We start from the raw sequence: 22,121 nt of genomic DNA, 5'->3' as shown, positions 1-22,121 counted from the left end.
GAAAAGCCTACATTTCATTAGTTGTTGCATTTTGGACAACCATTTCAAACCATTAAGAATGTTTAAATGTGTATTTGTTCATATTTCAAGTAATTTTCAAACAAACTAATTTAATGAGAATAAGCCTAGATTTTGTTTGTATGGTATCGATTGTAAATTTCTGGTTTCTCTTAGCCCTGAACATTTGTCCTCGTGTGACACTGGAACATGAAATTAGTGTTTTGGTTTTTGTATATGGCCAGCATTATGTAAATAGCCAACATTACATTGTACGAGTCAACTGGATTTTTTTGTTTTATGGCAAGCCATTGATGTTAACTTTTAAAGTCATCTTCCCTGAAGGCATTTCGTGAACTTCCTACCATGATATATCAATTTAAACATGGTACATCGATTTTATGTATCAACTCAAATCTATTAGGTTAACTTAATTGTTTTTACAAATTTAAGTAGATAGAACATAAAACAGTTAAATTGTCCTAAAAAAAACTTTAGAATTGTGTTTCAAGTCATTAAATAATTTAGTTAAACCCGGCAATGAAAATTACTTTTGCTGTTAGTTTAAAGGAAAATAATTGACCGTGATGGAATGTAGAAAGTCTGCAATATGAGGGTTAAAAATAATCTAAATATTCAGGTTACGTGTTAAGAAAAAGTTATAAAAGTTACTGAAGTTTGTCCTGCGCGCTTGCGGTTTTATTACTTCTTTGGTTTGGTGCGTTAATCTTATCGTTACTGTTATTCAAAAGAAGGTAATGATTCGCACTCAATTGCTTCGTACTGTTTTTATTTTTTTATTATTTTTACTTTTTTATTTAAATTTTTTTTTTTGTAAGAAAGTACAAATAAAAACAGTACGAAGCAATTGAGTGTGAAGCATTACCTTCTTTTGAAGAAAAAGTTATAAACATGGTAAAATTGCAATTTTTGGTCCCACTTTTTATTAAGTGTCTTTAACTAATATGTACTTACACAGAAATTAATAATTCGCTACATGTATTTGTGTAAATACATGTTACTCTGTGCTGATGCTTGATTAAATAACCGTATGTAATTACATCTGTAATTTAACTTCTGTAATTACCCATTCCACCAAACCTGTTCCTAACCTTACCCCTATGAACACAGTGAGTACATTGTATTTATTTTTTTGATGCAAGTACATAGTAGTTAAGGTCACATAACAGGGTTCAATGCTAAAGGTTTTTTTCTACTGGTCCGATCGGGGCAGTGGTTCAGATTTTTACTTGCCCTGCTAAAATATTTACTGGCCCCACCAAAAAAAAAGGGAAAAAAAGAGAAGTCAGTAGCTATTTTTACCCACATATTTTAAATAATTTGTTGAAAATAATGACATTGAATCTTGAGTTTAAATACTTTAAGTTTTGCTCATTATACATTTATTAACATTTTATAGTGTTATGCTAACAGAAAAAGCAGTGTGGGAAATGTGCAGGTATTTTATTGCAGTTCGAAATGATCTAACAAAAGGTGGTTGACTTGTCAAACTGATGGCAAATTGTGCAAAACAGCACTTGCGTGTTGTTCACACATAAATGTCTGCTTCCAAGACAGATACAGACATTTTTTAGTTTTTAGCTCATTTTAGCTTTATAATATGATGTTGCTGCCATGTTGCCGTTTCTTGGCTATACTGGTTGTTACCAGGTTATTGAAAAAAAAAATAGCATGCTCAAAACATCAAATCAGATAAGGGGAACCGAAAAGCAAGATGGTGTTTACGATGTTACAGAGAAGGTAGCATTTAAAGACTTAAATGCACAAACTTAAAATGCAAGCAATTGACAAATAGTCGCAGACAAAATAATCTTTAGTGACCCCCAATCGGGCCAGTAATGATCCTGTCTACTGTCCCAAGCGTCTCTTATGCTGGCCATGGGCCATCGGGTAGTCCTTATTGTTGAGCCCTGCAATATATAAAGTGGAACCTATGTTTCTTAGTAACTGCATCTTTGAAAGTAATCATTATTATTATTATCATACATGTTATTACTTTTCAGTAATATAAAAAATGTAATGATTTTGTGGTTTTATTGATAATAGTAGCCCGTGTTTTGTTTGTATATTCTTTTAATGCTAAAAATAAATACAAAGCATTCGCTAAATGACAGTGTAAATCTTAAAAGCGAAATCAGAAATGGCAATTTGAATGGTCAAAATTGCAATCAGATTACATCTAGTAAATATTAGCATGTATGATATTGATTCTGTATGAAATGCATGCAGTACTTTTGTATTTGAATGTTTGTTTCATGTGTCACTAGTCATCAGGCTGGTTTTTGGTTTTTTTGTTGTCCACCTGTTATTCACATGTGTTTTCGGTGCTAGCATTTTCACAAGTGGTCACCAGATTACCATGTCCACCTGTGAATGCTGTCTGAGTGAGCTGACCAGCAGTGGCAAATGGGCCAGGTCAATTGCACAAATAGTGAATTATAAGATCAACCCAAGCAGGGCTCGAAATTGCGGCCATTTTGGTTGCATATGCGACAAATTTTATCTATGCGACCTCAAAATATATTTGGGAGCATGTGTGCGAGTGTATAAAATTGTTGTGTGCGACCAGTTTTTACTGCAAAATGTTCACCACATGCGCAGATTCGGGAGACATTCATGCAGAATGCATCTCTCAGCTCTTTGTCTGCACATGAAATGCGAAACGCAGCGCTCAGGAATGGTTTCAAACAGTTGTCATGTCGACTTGCTGCAGTAAACAAAGCCAAGTCCGTAATGCTTGCCCCGCCCTCGCGGTCTTCTTATTGGCCCACAGCTCTAGCACTGAAATATCAGCTGTCAATCACTCAGTCAATGCCTTCTGGCTTTTGATGACAGAGAGAGCTACTACAATGAAAAATTGTAAAGCGCTGAAGATGAGAATGAAGATAACACTGACAGATTTAGTTTTAGAAACCATGGCATCTAAAGTTACAAATAATGACACTAATCTTACTAGTGATCATGTGCTGAATGTTAATCCACCATCTACACATTTAGAAGAGTGGATAAAAGACTTCCAAAGGCTTCAAGTCCTCTATAATAAGTCTGTGGGATGGAGTTTTCAGGTAACAGTTTGCCACATCTAGCACGAGAGCTTCTGTTTAATCCTTCATATAATCGCCAGATGCCGTCCGCCATGCAAGTGGCACCTATATGTCAAATTTAACACCATCGCAAACGGGCTTACACTGACTAAACTAATATCACTACTCCTAAAAAGTATTGCTATTAACATGACATATGCATATAAGGTACAGTATATATATCAAAAACATTAGTGCAATATCAGACAGCACCCGTGAGAACAGCACAGTTATATCGTTAACAGATTCATTCATGTCAAGCAGTGCGTGCAGGGGCGGTGAACGGTCCGTGTATGCTTTGGTCACTCAGTTATGTTATAAAATTTTATTTTCTAATGATAGCGGGATTTCATTGAGACATATTTTACTTACACTTGTGTGTGTGTGTGTGTGTGTGTGTGTGTGTGTGTGTGTGTGTGTGTGTGTGTGTGTGTGTGTGTGTGTGTGTGTGTGTGTGTGTGTGTGTGTGTGTGTGTGTGTGTGTGTGTGTGTCTTTTTTACAATTTTTTTTTTTTTTTTTTTTTACTTGGTTTGATTACTGTGATTTCAAATGCAATAAATATGTTTGTATAAAACTTGTAGTAACGGTGCTTATAATTTGTGGGTGCGACTAAATTTTGGCTGATGCGCCTACATTTTCAAAGTTAGGAGCACCGGTGCTACTAAGCAATAAGGCAAATTTTTAAGCCCTGTTTATATATATATATATATATATATATATATATATATATATATATATATATATATATATATATATATATATATATATATATATATATATATATATATATATATATATATATATATATATATACACATACACATACACATACACACACACACATACACACACACACACACTGTTGGTGGATGATTGTTGTAGGCAGTGTATTGTTGTTGAGTAACAGTTTTAGAAGTGTGATTTGGTGAAGATATGATTTATTTTATTATGCCTCTGCGGTCTTCTGATCAGTCTTTTTTTTTGTTTGCAGAATGGCTGAGAATGACGTTGAGAACGAGCTGCTGGATTATGAGGAGGATGAGGAGCCTCAGGGAGCCCCAGAAAGCGCCGCTCCAGTGGGCAAGAAGGAGGTGAAGGGCTCGTACGTCTCCATCCACAGCTCCGGCTTCAGAGACTTTCTGCTCAAGCCAGAGCTGCTGAGAGCCATCGTGGACTGCGGGTTCGAGCATCCCTCTGAAGGTCAGACACACTGAAGTTACAAACATCTTCCCAAAAAAATTGAGGAAATTTTTTTTTTTTCTCTGTGGAAAAATGGGGTTCAAACAGGTGCTGGAAAACCTTGCCAAATGCTTGAGTTTTAATCTGATGTTTAAGGTTTGATAAGGGCTTTGGTTCTGAATAAAATGCTTGAGAATGTGATTGTTGCTTTTGTAATAATCTGTTACTAAATGGGTGATAATTTACTTTAAAGCAATAGATTTTTGCCCTTCCATAAGATGAAAACTCTGGAGTATGTGCATATTCCTGTTGCATGATCTGCCTGTCGGGATCTGATGTTACTTTTTATTTATTTTTTAGAAAAATAAGCAACCACATTACATATTAAGAGTAAATAACTCTTTATTAGTGGGCTTTGTTTTTCCCTATACATTGCTGCAGAATGCCATAACAAATAGCATCTGAAATATCGTGGAGTAGTATGTGTACTTTCCACACTTTTAAAGTGCTTGAAAAAGAAACAGAATGCATCTGAAAAGTGCTTTAAATTTAATTGATGCGCAGGAACTTTGAATAAATGAGTTGTCTTTATAGTTGTGTTTGAATTAGTTGTTTGCGCCCTTCAGGTTAAGCTGCATTGCTTTAATTTCATGTTTAAATATGGTTTATTTTTGATTGCTAATATTTTTAATGTAAGTTGAGAATTTAAAGCACTGATTGGGGTTAGTTGTCGCCAGGTATGTGTAGTTTTATTGTAACACATTCACATTATTTAATACAGGGGTTTACAAAATGACTATTCCAGTTACTTGTGACCCCCCCCCATCCTCAGAGGTGGTTCTAAACATCAGGTAAAAACAAGCATATAGACAACACGGTGCAATAGCCATAGTTTTTTTATTTTAATTTTTTTTATAGCCACTTCATTTGATTTCAATATTAACCTTACCTGATAATAACGTATGGTAAATTAAGTTTATTTATTACCAAGCAATTTAATAATTATACTTTTTTATTGCTTTTATTTTTAATACTTGTATTCTATGTTTCTTTTATTTTTGTTTATGTGAAGCATATTGAATAAACATTGTGTTTTGAAATGTGCCCTATATAGACTCATCTTGCCATTGTTCATCGTTTGTTCATGTTAGCAGGTGCATTCACCAATGGGCTGTTATTATAAAATATTACCCATTTTTATAAAGTGAAAAACAACCTTTTTTTTTTTCTCGTGTATTTGTTATTGCTCTTGTTATGTTTCTGTAAAAGTCTAGGGATTAGAATAGGAACAAACAAATAACTGAAGAGGGGAGCGTTTTAAATCAACTGTCTCCAGACCCAGAATCACCAGATGACAACATGTTGTCTTGATATAGGCAATCATTTTCGTTTCCTTTTTTTTTCTCAGGCAAAAAGAAAATTAAGGGAATCAATTTTAAAGAACATAATACAAGAAAATATGGGATTACTAAAATAACAAACAAAACAGTCTAGTAACTAAAACTAACTTGCCTAACAAAATAATAATTGCCCAAGAGAAAAATTACTTTCATTTCTCCGTGCATACCAACCAATAACAGAAGAGAGGGGTTTAACTCCAAAGGACCCCCCGCACCTTTCTCATACCTTTTACATAAATTGTTCACGTTATTAGTAAAGGTAGCGCACGAGGAAAAGAACGCAATACTACAACACTGCAACATCAAAACTAGATAGATGAACGTTGTGTGATGAAACACTCTTTAAAAAAGAAAAACTCCCTTTTTTATCTGATTAACTATATGAAATTATTGTCAGAGTACTTGATTAGGTAAATGATAGACATCTATGCCTCTAGTGAGAGATTAAGATGCCAGTTATGTTTATATTTCTCTGTGCATCGCCTATATACTATATAACTTTAGGTTTACTATGTTTGTGTTTAATAGCTGTTAAAGTTAATAGCACCTAATAAAGTTATAACTATTAACTTTTTCTGGTTTTGATTGTGATGCTTTAATGTAAACCTGCATTGAAACTAATCATTGTGAGCAGCACTATGCTAATAAACCTGAACAAGTCTGAAGTGAACTTTGTGTTTGTGTTTTAGTGCAGCACGAGTGTATCCCGCAGGCCATCCTGGGCATGGATATCCTCTGTCAGGCTAAGTCTGGTATGGGGAAGACGGCTGTGTTCGTGCTCGCTACCCTGCAGCAAATCGAGCCAGTGGACGGACAGGTTGGTTTAGCATTGTTTATGATGATATTAGGGCCGAACGGGTTGAGTTTTAAATTGCAGCAAGTCCTACTGTGGTTTAAGAGGCGTTTAAAGAGAATCGAATTGTTAATGTCAAATTAAGCTTTTTTTTTTTTTTTTTTTTTACCCCTCCTCCTTTACCTGCTTATGGTGGCCATTAGTAAATATCAGTTGTTTGTGAATATGCAACATGCCTGGGTGAATTTTATCATTTTAAAGTTTATGGTTAATGTTTAAATAATATTTTTATTATTATAATTATTAAGTGAAGTGAGCTTTTAGTTAATGCAGCATGGGAATGTGGTGATCTCAAATATCACAATAAATATGAAAATAGAAACTACTACAAAATAAAAGTGCTTAATCGTTTAGCATGCATGCCATGTGAAAATTAATTGACTTAATAGAGCATGTTTATTGTTAAATTGAATATAAATAAAATCCTAATCAAAAATGTTTTAAGTAGCTAATATCACATATCTACAAAAAATTTAATTTTGAAATGTGTTGCATTGCAGTTTGTGTTATTAGAGAACTATTACTTTATTTTGCGTAATTGTGATGCATGTATTTTTTATATAAGTTTTTAAATGTGGTCTTTAATACTTATTCACCATCAAGCTGCTCATCATAAAACGTATTTTAGTAGTATGTAAAATTACCGTAAAACAAGATTTTTATCATTAAAAACCTCATCCGGAAGGATATTAAAAATTATATTAAATAGAAAAATCGTTAGACGCTTTAATATACTTTTTTGTGCATCTTATTTCTATTTATATATTTGTTTGTCATAGCTTAATAAAAATATAAAGTTATGTACTATTTTGATGTGCAGCGGGGGAAGGCATTGAACACGTCACCATTTTTCTGGGTAAACGGATTTCTAAAAGTGCTGTTGACAGTTTTTCCTGGATGTCGATCACAAAAGAAATCCATATGCCGTTTCTAAATGAAAAATTATGTAATAAAATAAAATGACAGTGAAAAACACATGAAGAAAGGGAGGTGTAGTTCGGCAGTGAAAGCCCAGACAGCAGCTGAAATCTCTCAGTAGTTCTTCAGCAAGCCTCTGCACTTCCTCCATTGTAAAAGAATATCAGCTGCTTCATCAACATCTACATTAGCAGGAGGATGAAGATGATTCCAGGGTAGACAGCCAAAGAGACTCTCGGATGGTTTCAGAGAAGGAAAATCAAGCTGTAGAATGGCCCAGCCAATCACCTGATCCGATTCCAATAGAGAGTACAAAATAAAGCTCTGCTTTGATAGGCGAGACCCACAAAAATCTAAATCTTGATGGTTCTGTGCAAGTCTGTATAAAAACTCACACCTGAGCAATGTGTGTGACTTCATTCTCCATATGAGCGGCATCTTTAAGCTGACGTCAGCAAAAATAGCCTTTTATATACAGTATTAAATATAGTTCAGGAGTTTCTCATTCTGTCATTTCATTGTTAATACACAACTCATTTTTCAGATTTAGTTTTATATTGTTTGTGTTTTGACCAAAATCTGGTTCATTTCCATGTCAACACGCCTTTGCAAATATTATTCCCAGGACAAAAACATGACATGTTCAATACTTGTATTCCCACCTGTGTATTAATGCCATGAAATAGAAAGTTGCTAATGTGGCAATAAACAAACAAGTGTGTGTGGTGCGGAGTGTAGTCTTGTAGATGGTGACCGTGTTTATTTGGTGCGCCCCAGGTGTCGGTGCTGGTCATGTGTCACACGCGAGAGCTGGCCTTTCAGATCAGCAAAGAGTACGAGCGCTTCTCCAAGTACATGCCCACGGTGAAGGTGGCCGTGTTTTTCGGCGGCATGTCCATCAAGAAGGATGAGGATGTGCTGAAGAAGAGCTGCCCTCACATCGTGGTCGGCACGCCGGGGCGAATCCTCGCTCTGGTGCGAAACAAAACCCTTAACCTGAAGAACGTCAAACACTTCGTCCTGGACGAGTGCGATAAGATGCTGGAGCAGCTGGGTGAGTGGACATTGTGTTAGGTTTACTCACTGATTCAATTGTTCATACGGAGTCGACTGTTAATGACTCACTGAATCAACTGCTTATCAATTAAATGATATTCGTGGATATTCGTGATTCAGTTGTTCATTTAGAGTACATTTAAATGACTCACCATTTCAGATGATGTTCAGAGTCCACAGTTAGTGACTCACTGATTCAATTTATGAGGGTCTACAGATACTGACTCACTGATTCAGTTGTTCGTTTAGAGTACATTTAAATGACTCGCCAATTTCGATGATGTTCAGAGTCCAAAATTGACTCATTGATTCAATTTATGAACAATCTACAGATGCTGACTCACTGATTCAGTTGTTCTTTTAGAGTATATTTTAATGACTCTTCAATTCAGATGTTCAAAGTCCACAGTTAATGACTCATTGATTCAATTTATGAAGGGTGTACAGATACTGACTCACTGATTCAGATGTTTAATTACAGTACATTTTTATGACTCACCAATTCAGATGATGTTCAGAGTCGACAGTCAATGACTCATTGATTCAATTGTTCATTTAGAGTATATTTAAATAACTCACCAATTCAGATGTTCAGAGGCCACAGTTAATGACTCACTGATTCAGTTGTTCAATTAGAGTATATTTTTATGACTCACCAATTCAGATGATGTTCAGAGTCCACAGTTAGTGACTCACTGATTCAATTTATGAGGGTCTACAGATACTGACTCACTGATTCAGTTGTTTGTTTAGAGTACATTTAAATGACTCTCCAATTTCGATGATGTTCAGAGTCCAAAATTATTGACTCATTGATTCAATTTATAAAGAGTCTACAAATACTGACATGCTGATTCAATTGTTCATTTAAAGTATGTTTTAATGAGTACCAATTCAGATGATGTTCAGAGTCCACTGTTAATGACTCATTGATTCAATTTATGAAGAATCTACAGATACTGACTCACTGATTAAGTTGTTCATGCGGAGTACAGTAAATTACTCCCTAATTCAGATGTTCATAGTCTACAGTTAACAAGTCATCCAGTCACACTTGGTTTTGCCAATGCAATTAACATTTATTGGATATAAAACTAGTACAGCTACAGGATGTTCTTGATATTTGTTTTTATAGCTTGTATTCATTTGCTGCCTTACATTTTAGCGTTTATTCAAACCAAACGTTCTTGCAAAATGAACACAAGTAATTTGTTACTTGTAAAACTTGAGTACCTTTTAAAAAAATAATCAAGTTTTTTGATACTCTTAAAATTGAAAGCTTTTATAGTTTAGTGATTATTTCATTAGGGTGTCTGTACTATTAACCGGTGCCTGATCTGTGTGCAGTGCTGAGTTTAATACTGTTTCTCTGTCAGACATGAGGCGTGATGTTCAGGACATCTTCAGGCTCACTCCTCATGAGAAGCAGTGCATGATGTTCAGCGCCACGCTCAGCAAGGAGATCCGGCCCGTCTGCCGCAAGTTCATGCAGGACGTGAGTAAAGCTTTCTGCTGTTCACTTATGTCGCGCATTATTTCTCAAACTATTATATCGGTCTTTAAATGATGTGCAAGATGAGAGCGCATTCGTAGAACTTCTAATATAGATGTGATATCGCAAGTAAGAGTGCCTTCAGGTTGTGAGCACATGTTTTTTTTTAGGCTGCATTTACACTGAAGATCTTGATGGTCAATTCCGAATTTGTGACTTTGTTTTTTTTTATGACCTGCTCACATCTTTTAAATGTGACTCGTATCCGAACGTCTCTATTTACACAGCACACGACAAAAGTGCAATGACCAGGGGAAAAAGAGTGGCGCTGACTAACAGCTGATAATTAAAGAGTGCTCTTCCCTTTCTGTATATTATCTGTTTCGCAGCTTTTGACGAGCTGTTTTATTATAGTTTATAACAGAAAGGTGCTCATTTGTCCATCTTCTTTTGATATATAGGCTTTTTTAAACCTTTAGGCATCTTAATGTAATGTCCATGGTGTGATTTATGCACTAGTTTTATATTAGTTTATATTGGTTACATGGCGGACATTGCGCTCTCTCGCTCTCGTTAACATGCTTTAATACCTGTGCTATATGACTATAAAAGCTGTTTCAGTCCTTGTGTATGAGATTTAAGATTTGGGGCTCTGCTGAAGTCCGTTCTGAAATGAAAGTGTCAGATTTTGCGTCATTCGCTTTGGTTTTTAATTATGCACGACTCTTATTGACTGACAGGTGAAAATTCGAACTACCTGCTTACACTGCAGACACGAGAACAGAGATCTGATTCATATCGGATACATTTCAGAGGAGTGCTCTGGTGTGTTTTCCTAATCGTAAAAAGTTTTTTTTTTTTTTTAAATTGACTGATTTAAAGATTATTTGAATGCGTCAATCATTCTAGATGGGCACTTCTAGCCATCTAGTTTTACTTTTAAATTAATTCATGATGAGCATAAATCAGCACAAACACTTACTGCAAAATATAAATGATTAGAAGCTGCTGAAAAACAAAACCTTTAATTGTATTTATTCTTTTGTTCTGACTTGTATGTAATGTTAACTATTACATTTATTTATCCAGCTGTTTTAGTACTGATGATCCATATGGTTTGTCTTAACGTTACTGATAAAAGCCAGTCTATATATATATATTTATCTATATATATATATCTATATATATATCCATCCACCTCTGAATTATTTGCCCCCGTTTATATTTTGCCCAATTTCTGTTTAATGGAGAGCAGATTTTTTTTTCAGCACATTTCTAATCATAATAGTTTTAATTATTCATCTCTAATAACAAATGTATTTTATTTGTCATGATGACAGTAAATGTGTCTAGACATTCTTCAAAACACTTCTATACAGCTTAAAGTGACATTTAAAGGCTTAACTAAGTTAACTAGGCAGGTTAGGGTAATTAGGCAAGGTATAGTATAATTATGGTTTGTTCTGTAGACTATCGAAAAAAAAATTAGCTTAAAGAGGCTAATAATATTGACCTTAAAATGGTGTTTAAAAAAACAGCTTTTATTGTAGCTTAAAACAAAATACTTTCTCCAGAACAAAAAATATTACAAGACATGCTGTTAAAATTCCCTGAATCTGTTAAACATCACTTGTGAAATATTTAAAGAAAAACAAATTCAAAGGGGGTGGCTAATAATTCTGACTTCAACTGTATACACACACACTCATATACACACTACCTGACAAAAGTCTTGTTCCCAGTTGTAAGAGCAACAAACAACTTCTAGTTGATCTTTGGAAAGGTGGCAGACGGTGAATTTTTTTTCCCATGAATCATCTGTTGAGCTGCATCCCAATCATCACCAATACTGCAGAAGACCTACTGGAACCCACATGGAGTCAAGATTCTCAAAGAAACCAGTCAAGTTTGGTGAAGAAAAAAATCATGGTTTAGAGTTCTATGCAGTATGGGGGGCGTGCGAGAGATCTGCAATATCAACAGCCTGAGTAATCAAGACATTTATGCTGCCCATTACATTACAAACTACAGGAAAGGGCAAATTCTTCAGCTGTATAGCGCTCCTGCTCATAATTCAGCCTCCACATCAAAGCTCCTGATGCTCCAGGATTGGCCAGCCCAGTCACCAGACATGAACATTATTGAGCATGTCTGGGCTAAGATGGAGGCGTTGAAGATGAATCCAAAGAATCTTGCTGAACTCTGGGAGTCCTGCAAAAAAGGCTATCTTCCCCATTCCAGATGACTTTATTAAGCAGTGATTTGAGTCATTGCAGAGATGTATGGATGCAGTCCTCCAAGATAACAAAAGTTGTATTTAGAGGCTTTTGCCTTTCAAACAAGCCACTTCTGATACCAAATGATCAACTGGAAGTCAAGTTATTCTTTGTTAACTTTGGTAGGTCACAAGACTTTTTTCAGGTAGCGTGTGTTAAGTATTCAAAAACAAACAAAGCATTGTACTTTATACTGCCTTAATGTCATACATATGGAGAAATTGGCGCATGCACAGACATGATGGTGGTGATTCACTGATTCAATTGGTGATCACGGTCTAGTTAACGGCTTGCTGATTCAATTGGTGTCCACAGTATGGTTGGTGACTCACTGATTCATTGGTGCACATAGTGTACCGCTAACGCCTCTCTAATTCAGATTATTCATCAAAACCTTTCCCTTTATTTTCAGCCGATGGAGGTGTTTGTGGATGACGAGACGAAGCTGACTCTTCACGGTCTGCAGCAATACTACTGCAAGCTGAAGGACAACGAGAAGAACCGCAAGCTCTTCGACCTGCTCGACGTGCTGGAGTTCAACCAGGTGACTTTCATGATCAGTCATTCAATGTACGAACTGCCAAATTGTGTAACACTAAGGTCGTAGGGTCTGTGGTGTCACCCACAGAGCGCATTTGATGCTCAAAGTGGGTGGAGCCAGCTAATGACATCACGTCTGAATCAACAATAGGCAAAAAGAGGAATGTGGGTGGAGCCTGAGATGGCTGGCTGTATTTTCCTAATGGAACACTATTGCTTTGCATTTGCATTCTGGGCGCATGAGCTTGGCTTTATACTGTAGTAATGTGTTTCAATCAATGCATTAAGCACTCCTGTAGATAAACCATCATAATGATAAATGATAAATCATAATGATAAATGTGGCTTAAGTAATTACTTTCAGTAAAGTCTGTTAGTATGCTGGGCTATTAAATAGAGACGGAACATCATGACAGCGTTTCTGGCTGTTTTATAGCCTACAGCTAATCAGTGTCCTCTGTTCTGGAGTGTAGTGTAATTTGAAGAAGTTATAAATAAGTTAGATACCTGATTTCAATCATGTGACCACTCCTTTATGCATAATTTTAGGCATTAATATAATTTGTGCTGTAATATGGACTATAAAAATATCATTCACTTTGTACATGGCGTTTTTACATGTCAGATTGACTCTTTTGCAGCCTCTAGTGGTCATGTGATGAACTGTAGTTTCAGTCTTTTGTGTCTTTGCTTTAGGAGAGGGGTTGCATGATTTATTTATTTTTTTCTGGAGTGTAATAGTGTTGTCCTCCTGCAGGTGGTGATCTTCGTGAAGTCTGTCCAGCGCTGTGTGGCGCTCTCACAGTTACTGGTGGAGCAGAATTTCCCAGCCATCGCCATCCACAGAGGAATGGCCCAGGAGGAGCGGTGCGTGCAGACTTATACTGATTAACACTGCAAACCGTACAACACACTACTTTTTATATATATATATATATATATATATATATATATATATATATATATATATATATATACATACATACATATATATATATATATATATATATATATATATATATATATATATATATATATATATATATATATATATATATATATATATATATATATATATATATATATATAAACTTTCAGCTTGGAATATTCTTGCATTATTAATATTATTATTCAAATCCACTGCATATTATAGTTGTTAAAAGAGATTCACATTTTACAGTTTTTTTTTTTTTTTCGGCAGATCTTAGTCTTAACATCTTACATTTCAAAAGCAAAATTGTAGGTCTTAAAGTATTAAATTCACAGAAATATTGTGTTGTAAATCTTAATATCCATATAAAACTACTCAAAACGGTTGACACCCTTCCAATCACCAGCAATCCATCTCAAAGCTATCAAAAATCTATGGCTCTGTTTCACAGACATGGCTTAGACTAGCTAGGATTAGGCCATGGTTCAATTAGGACATTTAAGTAATTTTTATAAACATGCTTACAAAAGAACATTACTGGTGTGCATCTTGAGACAAAAAACAAAGGCACTGGTATATTTAAAAATCAGTCAGTGCAATTTTATTTGTTGAAGCAGCTCTGACTTACATTTTAGTTTAGGACTAGTCTTGTCTTTGAAACCGGGTGTATAACTGTTTACCTATATAATTTTCATTACAGTTTTGAAATGGTTTGTATATAACTAGAGTTTGCTTGTTTTAACACCTGGGGTCTGTTTTTCGTAGGTGGATTACTCAATTAGCTGGATTTGGATATTGATGATTTAACATGATCCAGAATCTTCTAGTTCATCAACACTCATCTGAGTTGTTGTCATAGCAACAGTTCTTGTAGCTCAAAGCTGGTTGGGAGCAGGCTCATTTATATAAAAAGGATTAGATCGGGTCAGTTCAAGCAAAGATAATACTGAACGTATGTACCAAACGCTGATCTTTTCTCACAGTAGTTATATACACTTGGGAAAACGGTAATTTTTTTTAAATTGTGTATATAAATTAATTTATAGTTATTCCTTTCGCCGATTTAAAAAAAAAAAAAAACTTCAGTAGGCCTAGGCTACCATTATAAAGAAAGTCTTTTCTAAATGTGGAACTAAGTGCATTGATGGGCATTGAAATACATGATGAATACTCTTGACACATGAAAGTGTGAAGCCTGCAGCTCACAACAAATGTGGAAGGTAATTTGCGCATCATATTTAACAAACCGCTTGCTGCTAATTTTATGTCATTTTGCTCACATGGATAATTGAATATTAATTAGATGATGTCATTACGCTGGTGTGCTGTCAGCCAATCGTTGCATTGCTGATCATGATTTCGGGAATTGTTGGATCTGTCCTTCAAAACACAGGCAGCGATCTCCGATCAATTCATCCTGACATTTCAATCTGATTCGCGAACTTGTTTGAAGAACCAAATTAGCCAGATATCAAGATATCAGATATCAAGATGAACAGATCCAGGATCTGCCAAAACATATTGGATAATTTAAGCGATGTAGGAAGAATGGACACCTTATTTAATATGTGGCTAAGAATGACTTCTGGGATTTAAAAAAAAAAATGTAATTCTCATGGGCATGTAAATTTTTCCTATGAGCCAACCAGGCAATTAGAAAAAAAGACCTTAACTAGCCCTGTATAAGTCTGAAACTTCATTTATAATTGTCTTGAATTTGACTTGGTCAAACCTGCAAAAACCCTGATTGAAATGTTAATTATGAAGTCGTTTTAATGATTAGATTTTATTTTCAGTTCTAATCTCTTGTTAGATCAAAGTAGCTAATTTGCATAATCCAGCCTGGGAAATCTGGGGCGTTTTCTAAAAGTGGTTTAGAAAAGCGGGAATTAAAGTCAAAAATCTGACTTCAGTGAGCCGAGCTGAACGTCCACGCTTAAATTACTTCCATAACAGCAAGTTGAAGATCATTTGATCCAGCTAATCTGAGTTCAGTTTAAATCTAGATAACTGTGCGTATACATTACTGTCGTGAAACCTTGAAAGTTGAGTGTAGAAGCATCGATTGTGTTGTGTGCTACCATGGCAACTACGAGAACTGAAAGAGCTCTGAAATGAGACACAGCTGTTCACAGCGAGTTAGCCACGTTTGTTTCAAACACATTATATAATATATAAAACTACGGGTTGCAACAAAGCAAGAGAGAAGTTTATAATATGCATATTATCAGCTTATTAATAGCTGCAGCAATAATCAAGAATGCATGATTATATAGTGTCATGGCTTTGCAAAGTGGACAAAAACAGACACCAACATAACAGAAGGGTTGTCAGTTTGCCCAGAGGGTGCTGTTGCTTTTTTTTATTAATTTTTTTAAAGCATTTTTCCAAAATATGTGTCAACAATTTGTCGTCAAACTATTCCGTCTGCTGAAACGAAAAAAGCTGTGCTCAAATTAAGATTCAAAATCACCCCAGAGGGCGCACAAGGGTTAACCTGAAATCTGCATCTGGCCTTGCAGGTTGTCCCGGTATCAGCAGTTTAAAGACTTTCAGAGGAGGATCCTGGTGGCCACAAACCTGTTCGGACGAGGAATGGACATCGAGAGAGTCAACATCGTCTTCAACTACGACATGCCGGAGGACTCAGACACGTATCTCCACAGGGTGTGTTTCTGCTGGGTTTATATATTCATAATAGCTGAATTGACCAGTCATCTCATATCCTGATAATGATATACATCACAATATAGTGCCATTCCTGTCAAATCAATCAATTAATTTATATAGATGGACCACATGTAAAGCACGTATTTCATTTTAATATGTATTCTCTTCTCATTCATATGCAATCCTATATATTAATGCAGAAATATAAAAGAAATATGAATAAAATATCAAACACTTCAGCTGATTACAGCTCCAACATTTAAATAAATAGAAAAATAATTACTAATCAATGCCAAATGTAAACCTTGTACTTTAAAGATTGCAACTCAATGCTGTTCATGTTTCTGTCTGCATCTCTGTAATGGTGTGCTCATATAAATTATGAAAATATTACTGTAAACGGTGTATTTTGCGATGTTGCGCGATGACGTATAGAGCATAATATGAAATGATAGACCTTTGATTTTGACCATAACATGTATGCAGAGCTCTGCATATAGCTCCCACATTCATTGAAACTCTTGTCCTGTTCTCAGGTGGCTCGTGCGGGTCGTTTCGGCACCAAGGGTTTGGCCATCACATTTGTGTCAGACGAGACAGACGCCAAGATCCTGAACGACGTGCAGGACAGATTTGAGGTCAACGTGGCCGAGTTACCGGAGGAGATCGACATTTCCACTTACAGTGAGTCTGCAGTCTTGTAATGATAAATTAAATTAGATTGTTCATTTCCATTATGTCCATGACTAAGTTTACATGGACACCAATAATTTGATTTTAATGAGATGAAGACAATACTCTGATTACGAGTTGACCATGTAAACCGATTTTTGATTAATTTATTCAGATTAAGGTCATAATCGAACTAAAGAGAAATCTAATTAAGACGTGTGGAGTATGCCGATTTTAGTCACATTATTAAAGTGCATTACAGACATGTAAACACCTTAGTCGAATTATTACCGTCATGTAGGGCTTTTTGTCGCGTTTTGCGACAGGATAGTCCACACACACACAAACACACAAACACACGGCTGTTTGACACTCTTTGCACCTACCAAGTCAGTGCAGACCACCGACTCCGGCATCTTGAAATGCAGAGATTTTTTTTTTTCTTCCATTCAGCATGCGCAATGAACTTCTATTAAAACAACACTCTTCCAGCAGTTCATAGTTGCATCCAAGATCTCGTTTGTCATGGGGGACATGCCTGAGTGAAAGTGCCAAACCGCAATTAATGCCTAGTTCACACTAGAGGATTTTAAGCCTGATTTGAGCCTGATTTGGAAGTTAACGAGCTCGCCGACAGATCGGGCTGTGATCGGGAAGAAATCTACGGGTGCTCGGCGCTCGCCGCTCTTTATGTGTGAACTACTGAACAACGCATCAACGAGGCTCACTGACGCGTCATCGACACCTCGCAGACGGAAATCCAACATTCAGCATGCTAAATATTCCAGAGCAGTCGGCCGATGTAGTGACGGGCTGCAGCCAATGAGAGAGCAAATCAGCATGAGCTGAATGCCTGTGTGTTCAGGAGCTCAGCAGAAACATCTGTGATTGGTCAGAATGGGCATCGGTGAACTCGCTTCATTCTGCGCTAACACAGACATGAGAGTAGGTTATATTAACAGTGGAACTAGAATTCTGCAACTATTAGAATTACCATACTGCTCATTCTGACCGTTCTCATATGAAACGCCATATTGTCACAACATATTTACATTCAACGCTATTATTGAGATATTAAAATTAAGCTTTGAATGTCTGGCATCATATTTAATGACACCATTACCCTAAAAATATCATCTTTTTTGGTAATGCAGCCTATATGTAGTTAAGATACTAGAACATGCAAAGGTCTTGGCTTTCATTTTCACTTTCAAACAGGAGCTATTTCACAGCACAGAATATGCTGTTTTGAAATATCTCAAGTAAACTGATGTTTTTTTCCATCAGAAAGTTTTGTTTATGTTAGCAGGAAGTTGCTAGGCAAGAAAATGCACACATATTTAAAGTCACAGTGAAAAGTATCAGACATGCATGCAGTCATTTTGACCAATATGGTAATTTAAGGCAGAAATGCTCAGTTCTTTACTGTTTTGTAATAAAAAAAATAACAGTGTCAGAAAGAAATACACTGATATTTGGAAAACGGCAGGGTGTTATAAATATGTTAGTTTTATTTCAAAGAGTTATAAAATTACAAAAATTAAAAACTCTCTGTGTATCTATCCACTGGAACCTTGCAGATGAGTGATTAATCCGCTGATGAATCAGCTGATTTGACGATGTTTTTAAATGCTTTATCCAAAGCTTGAAACGCTGTCAGTGATGTCATCAGCACACAAGCAGCCAATAGTGTTCAGCTTTTTCTGATGACTCCTCCCTCAAAATTTCATTGGCTGTGGTTTGGTAGCTTGAATGAGCTGATGGGGAATGAGTTGTTGTCAGATCATGTAGTGTGTGACCCCCCCTCTTGTGGATCGTTCACAAAGTGTTGCGTAGTGTGAACACCACAGAGATCAAAAGACACAAAGTCAAGTCATGTATTGTGAACGGCACAGCGATCTGCTGATGTTTAAAATCCTGTAGTGTGAACTAGGCTTAAAGTTGACATTAATAATAAAACACCCGAAATTACACGAAACTTCGGAGGAATTGTGGATAGCGCGGTGACGCAATGACGTTAATCTAAGTATGTGCTATAACATGTAAAACACGATCATGAAAAAAACATTCAAAAAGCAACTCGTGTAAACACTTTAATCTTAATATTGTCTTAATCAGATTAAGGCAAATAGTTTGATTACTGATGTCCATGTAAACGTAGTCACTGTCATTATTCCATTATTATTATTCCATTATTGTTTCTAGGGCGACGTCGACCAGTTTGGCATTGTACAATGTCTAATGTGAAACATTGCGATGGTGTAGGCAGCGGTGAATTTATTTGTTTATGGATATTTCATTTATAATGATTAATTGTAGTCTACCGTTTCAACTAGTTGACCCGCATGGTCTTGGTTTTACGCTTGACTAAATCATAAATAAAGATAAGTTACACACAAATGACCACCAGTCAATCACTTTTTCCGCTGGACTCTGTCATGAATAAGCAGAGTGATGTGTCATTATGGCGTCCACAAACTTGGCTTGTAAAAAAAAAAAAGGTGCACAACCAAAAGTATCTGAGGTTTAGGTAAAATGACTAAGTATAAGCGTGAAAGTGAAAGATTGGAGCAGTGAACTGACGCTGTAACGAGTTACCTGATAGATTCAAAAGACAGAGTCGTTAGATGGAGACAGGATGAATTCAATGTCATGTTTAACAACTATAGTGAGACGCCATCCAGCATGACATCATTAATCTACTGTCTGACGTGCACTGCTCTCTGGGCAGGCTCTGCATCGTGATGTCTAATGGCCATCAGTGATGGATGATGACATTAGCTATAAATCCATGCACCTATTTTTATGCGCATTTTGCATATGCGCATAAACAGTGGTTGATGGAAACACCATGATGCACATATATTTTGAAAATGCACAAACTGAGTAGGATAAACTTTTATTCTACAAGAAAAGATGCGCATAAACTGATGGAAACACTTATCGCACAAATTTCAGTATGCGCATTACAAGGTCATGTAATTTTGTTAAAAGAGATCACGCGAGGATGAAAATCTGTGTAAATCGACAAACCAGCAGGCTGAGCACACTAACACACCTGAGATGTTTTGGTCATTCTAAAACGCCTAACCGTTTAAGCATCAGTGTTGTATTATTAATGACCTCCAGAATCAAGAGCATCTGCGCTCTGCATCTTACACCTTCAAACGCTACCGCGCATTCACTGCCTGTCAGGATTACCTTTTGAGACGCAACTCATTTGTTAGATGAAGAAAAGATTGACTAAGCTTCTTCTACTGCAGCAAGTTAAGTTTTTACTGTTGATATTTGGCGCCAGTTAATCAGGAAGTGACTATTTTGTTAGATTTTACTTGTTGGATGGAAAAGCTGCTTCATTCTCACGTCTTTTATGCGATAATCCAGTTCATTCGCATTTTGGATGAAGACATGGCTAGTGTCTATCGACCCAACCCTAATGGTTTCATTGTCAATGTTCCGTGTCATTATTCCGTTATTATGTTCCGTTGTTCCATTATTATATTCCATTATGGATGTCGCTTGGTTTTGGAATATAGAATTTTAAAAGGTTGGGAATATCATGGATTGTTTTTTAGTTTTACTGCACATTTTAATCAATATTGTGTGTATTCTCTATTTATCAGTGAGGTTTTATGTTTTGCCAATTGTAATGACTTGTCTTTTTTGATTCTTTTCAATCTAAATATATTAAAGCAGATGATCAATTGCAGAATTGTACAAGGGAACTTGTGGATCTATCAAGTATAAATCAGCCTTATTCTGCTTCAAACTACCATAAGTGTTGAATACTTTACTCATGATTTCTGCAGGATAATGAAGACCACAACTCCCATGGTTTCACACTCGGTTACGCCCTCATCAAAATTAGCTTTTGTTTGTTGTGAATACATGCCCTCTAGTGGCCAATGTTACGATGCTGTGCCTATTAAACGTTCTAGCAGGGTTTAATTGGATATGTTCGGCTTATTACATTTAGAATAATTTACTGGTGAATCAAACTATTATAGAGTCAAACCAATATTTTACATATTTGAGTGTCTGATTTATGTAAGGTCCCTTTGTTTTTTTTATAGCCTGATCAATATATAATCTCACCTAGTTCACCTTTTATGTAAATAAGCAATGTTTCACATCAAAAGCCATCATAATTTGGAAGTAATTGACTAGTTCTATTTGAATGGGCGTGGCCAATTGCAGACTCCCAAGTAAACAACTACTGCTCTAATTGGCTAACAGTTTCGAGTATTAACAAGGCTAAACGAGCAATGAAGTAGAATTGGGTGATTATCTTCTCTGGAGGTGGGGCTTATCCACTGTTTACATCATAGAAGTAGAATAATTCAGAAGTTGTGGTTTTTGTCTTGAATACAATTATTAAAAAAAGACATTTTAAAGAACCACAACAGTCTGAGTTCTGAACCTTAAACTTATTAGATAGTGAGAGATCAAGGAAATTTTGGTTTCTTAGTTCATGACCCATTTTAATGACTTCTTTCTCTCTCTCTGTGCAGTTGAACAGTCCAGATGAAGGTCTTGACGTTCTCCGAACAGCAGCAGATGGATCATGGCGGAGCGCTGAACCTCCGATTTTAACGCCTCCTTTTTACCTCAAACCCAGTTGTTTTTACCGCTTCTCTCTCTGAGGAATGGGCGAGATGTCTGTTTTATGATTTTTGTCCTGATGTTTTTGTTTTTGGGTTTTAATGAAATTAAAACTTTTTATATACTACACATTGACTTCCTGTGTTTCTTCCGAGAAGTGCTAGTGCAGAGAGATCCGGAGATCTACCATCCAGTAGAGTTTTACTCCAACCCTGATCAAACGCACCCCAACCAATTGATTAGGACCTGAACATTTTATTCATTTTCTTTTCGAGCCCCTTTTAATAATCTCGGGTCGCCGCCAACTTATCCAGCATATGTTTTAGGAAGTGGATGCCCTTCCAGCTGCAACCTATCGCTGGGACACATCCATACTCTCCCATTCACTCTCATACACTAAGGACAATTTAGCGAACCCAATTCACCTATA

The 22,121-nt window shown here is 36.0% G+C and overlaps 2 protein-coding genes and 1 long non-coding RNA gene across 5 annotated transcripts in view; 2 read left to right on the top strand and 1 right to left on the bottom strand.

Annotated features, from left to right (window-relative positions):
* Positions 1–21,820, top strand: part of ddx39ab (DEAD (Asp-Glu-Ala-Asp) box polypeptide 39Ab) — a 22,976-nt gene extending 1,156 nt beyond the window's left edge. Inside the window, exons 2-10 of one of the 2 annotated variants that reach the window (XR_015479683.1) lie at positions 4,094–4,302; positions 6,371–6,498; positions 8,230–8,506; positions 9,885–10,003; positions 12,689–12,820; positions 13,574–13,683; positions 16,270–16,414; positions 16,954–17,647; positions 19,023–21,818. Coding sequence is in view for 1 of the 2 variants with exons in the window: in NM_212977.2 (NP_998142.1) it covers positions 4,095–4,302; positions 6,371–6,498; positions 8,230–8,506; positions 9,885–10,003; positions 12,689–12,820; positions 13,574–13,683; positions 16,270–16,414; positions 16,954–17,101; positions 21,601–21,617 (1,284 nt within the window). In the remaining variant the exon portion in view is untranslated. 2 annotated transcript variants of the gene reach the window in all.
* engl (endoglin, like) overlaps positions 1–22,121 on the top strand; it is a 449,904-nt gene that overhangs the window by 107,018 nt on the left and 320,765 nt on the right. The gene's annotated exons all lie outside the window — the stretch shown is intronic.
* Positions 4,170–6,836, bottom strand: LOC147845443 (uncharacterized). Its single transcript, XR_015480379.1, has 2 exons — positions 5,316–6,836; positions 4,170–5,202 (listed from the first exon to the last, which is right to left on the bottom strand). It is a non-coding gene; the product is annotated as an uncharacterized LOC147845443 (long non-coding RNA).

This window comes from Danio rerio, chromosome 3 (assembly GCF_052040795.2).
Source record: "Danio rerio strain M-AB ecotype USA chromosome 3, GRCz13ab, whole genome shotgun sequence".
In the NCBI taxonomy this organism is placed as follows: Eukaryota; Metazoa; Chordata; class Actinopteri; order Cypriniformes; family Danionidae; genus Danio; species Danio rerio.
The sequence above is the reverse complement of the archived record's forward strand: the minus strand, read 5'-3'. Positions and strand labels throughout refer to the sequence as shown.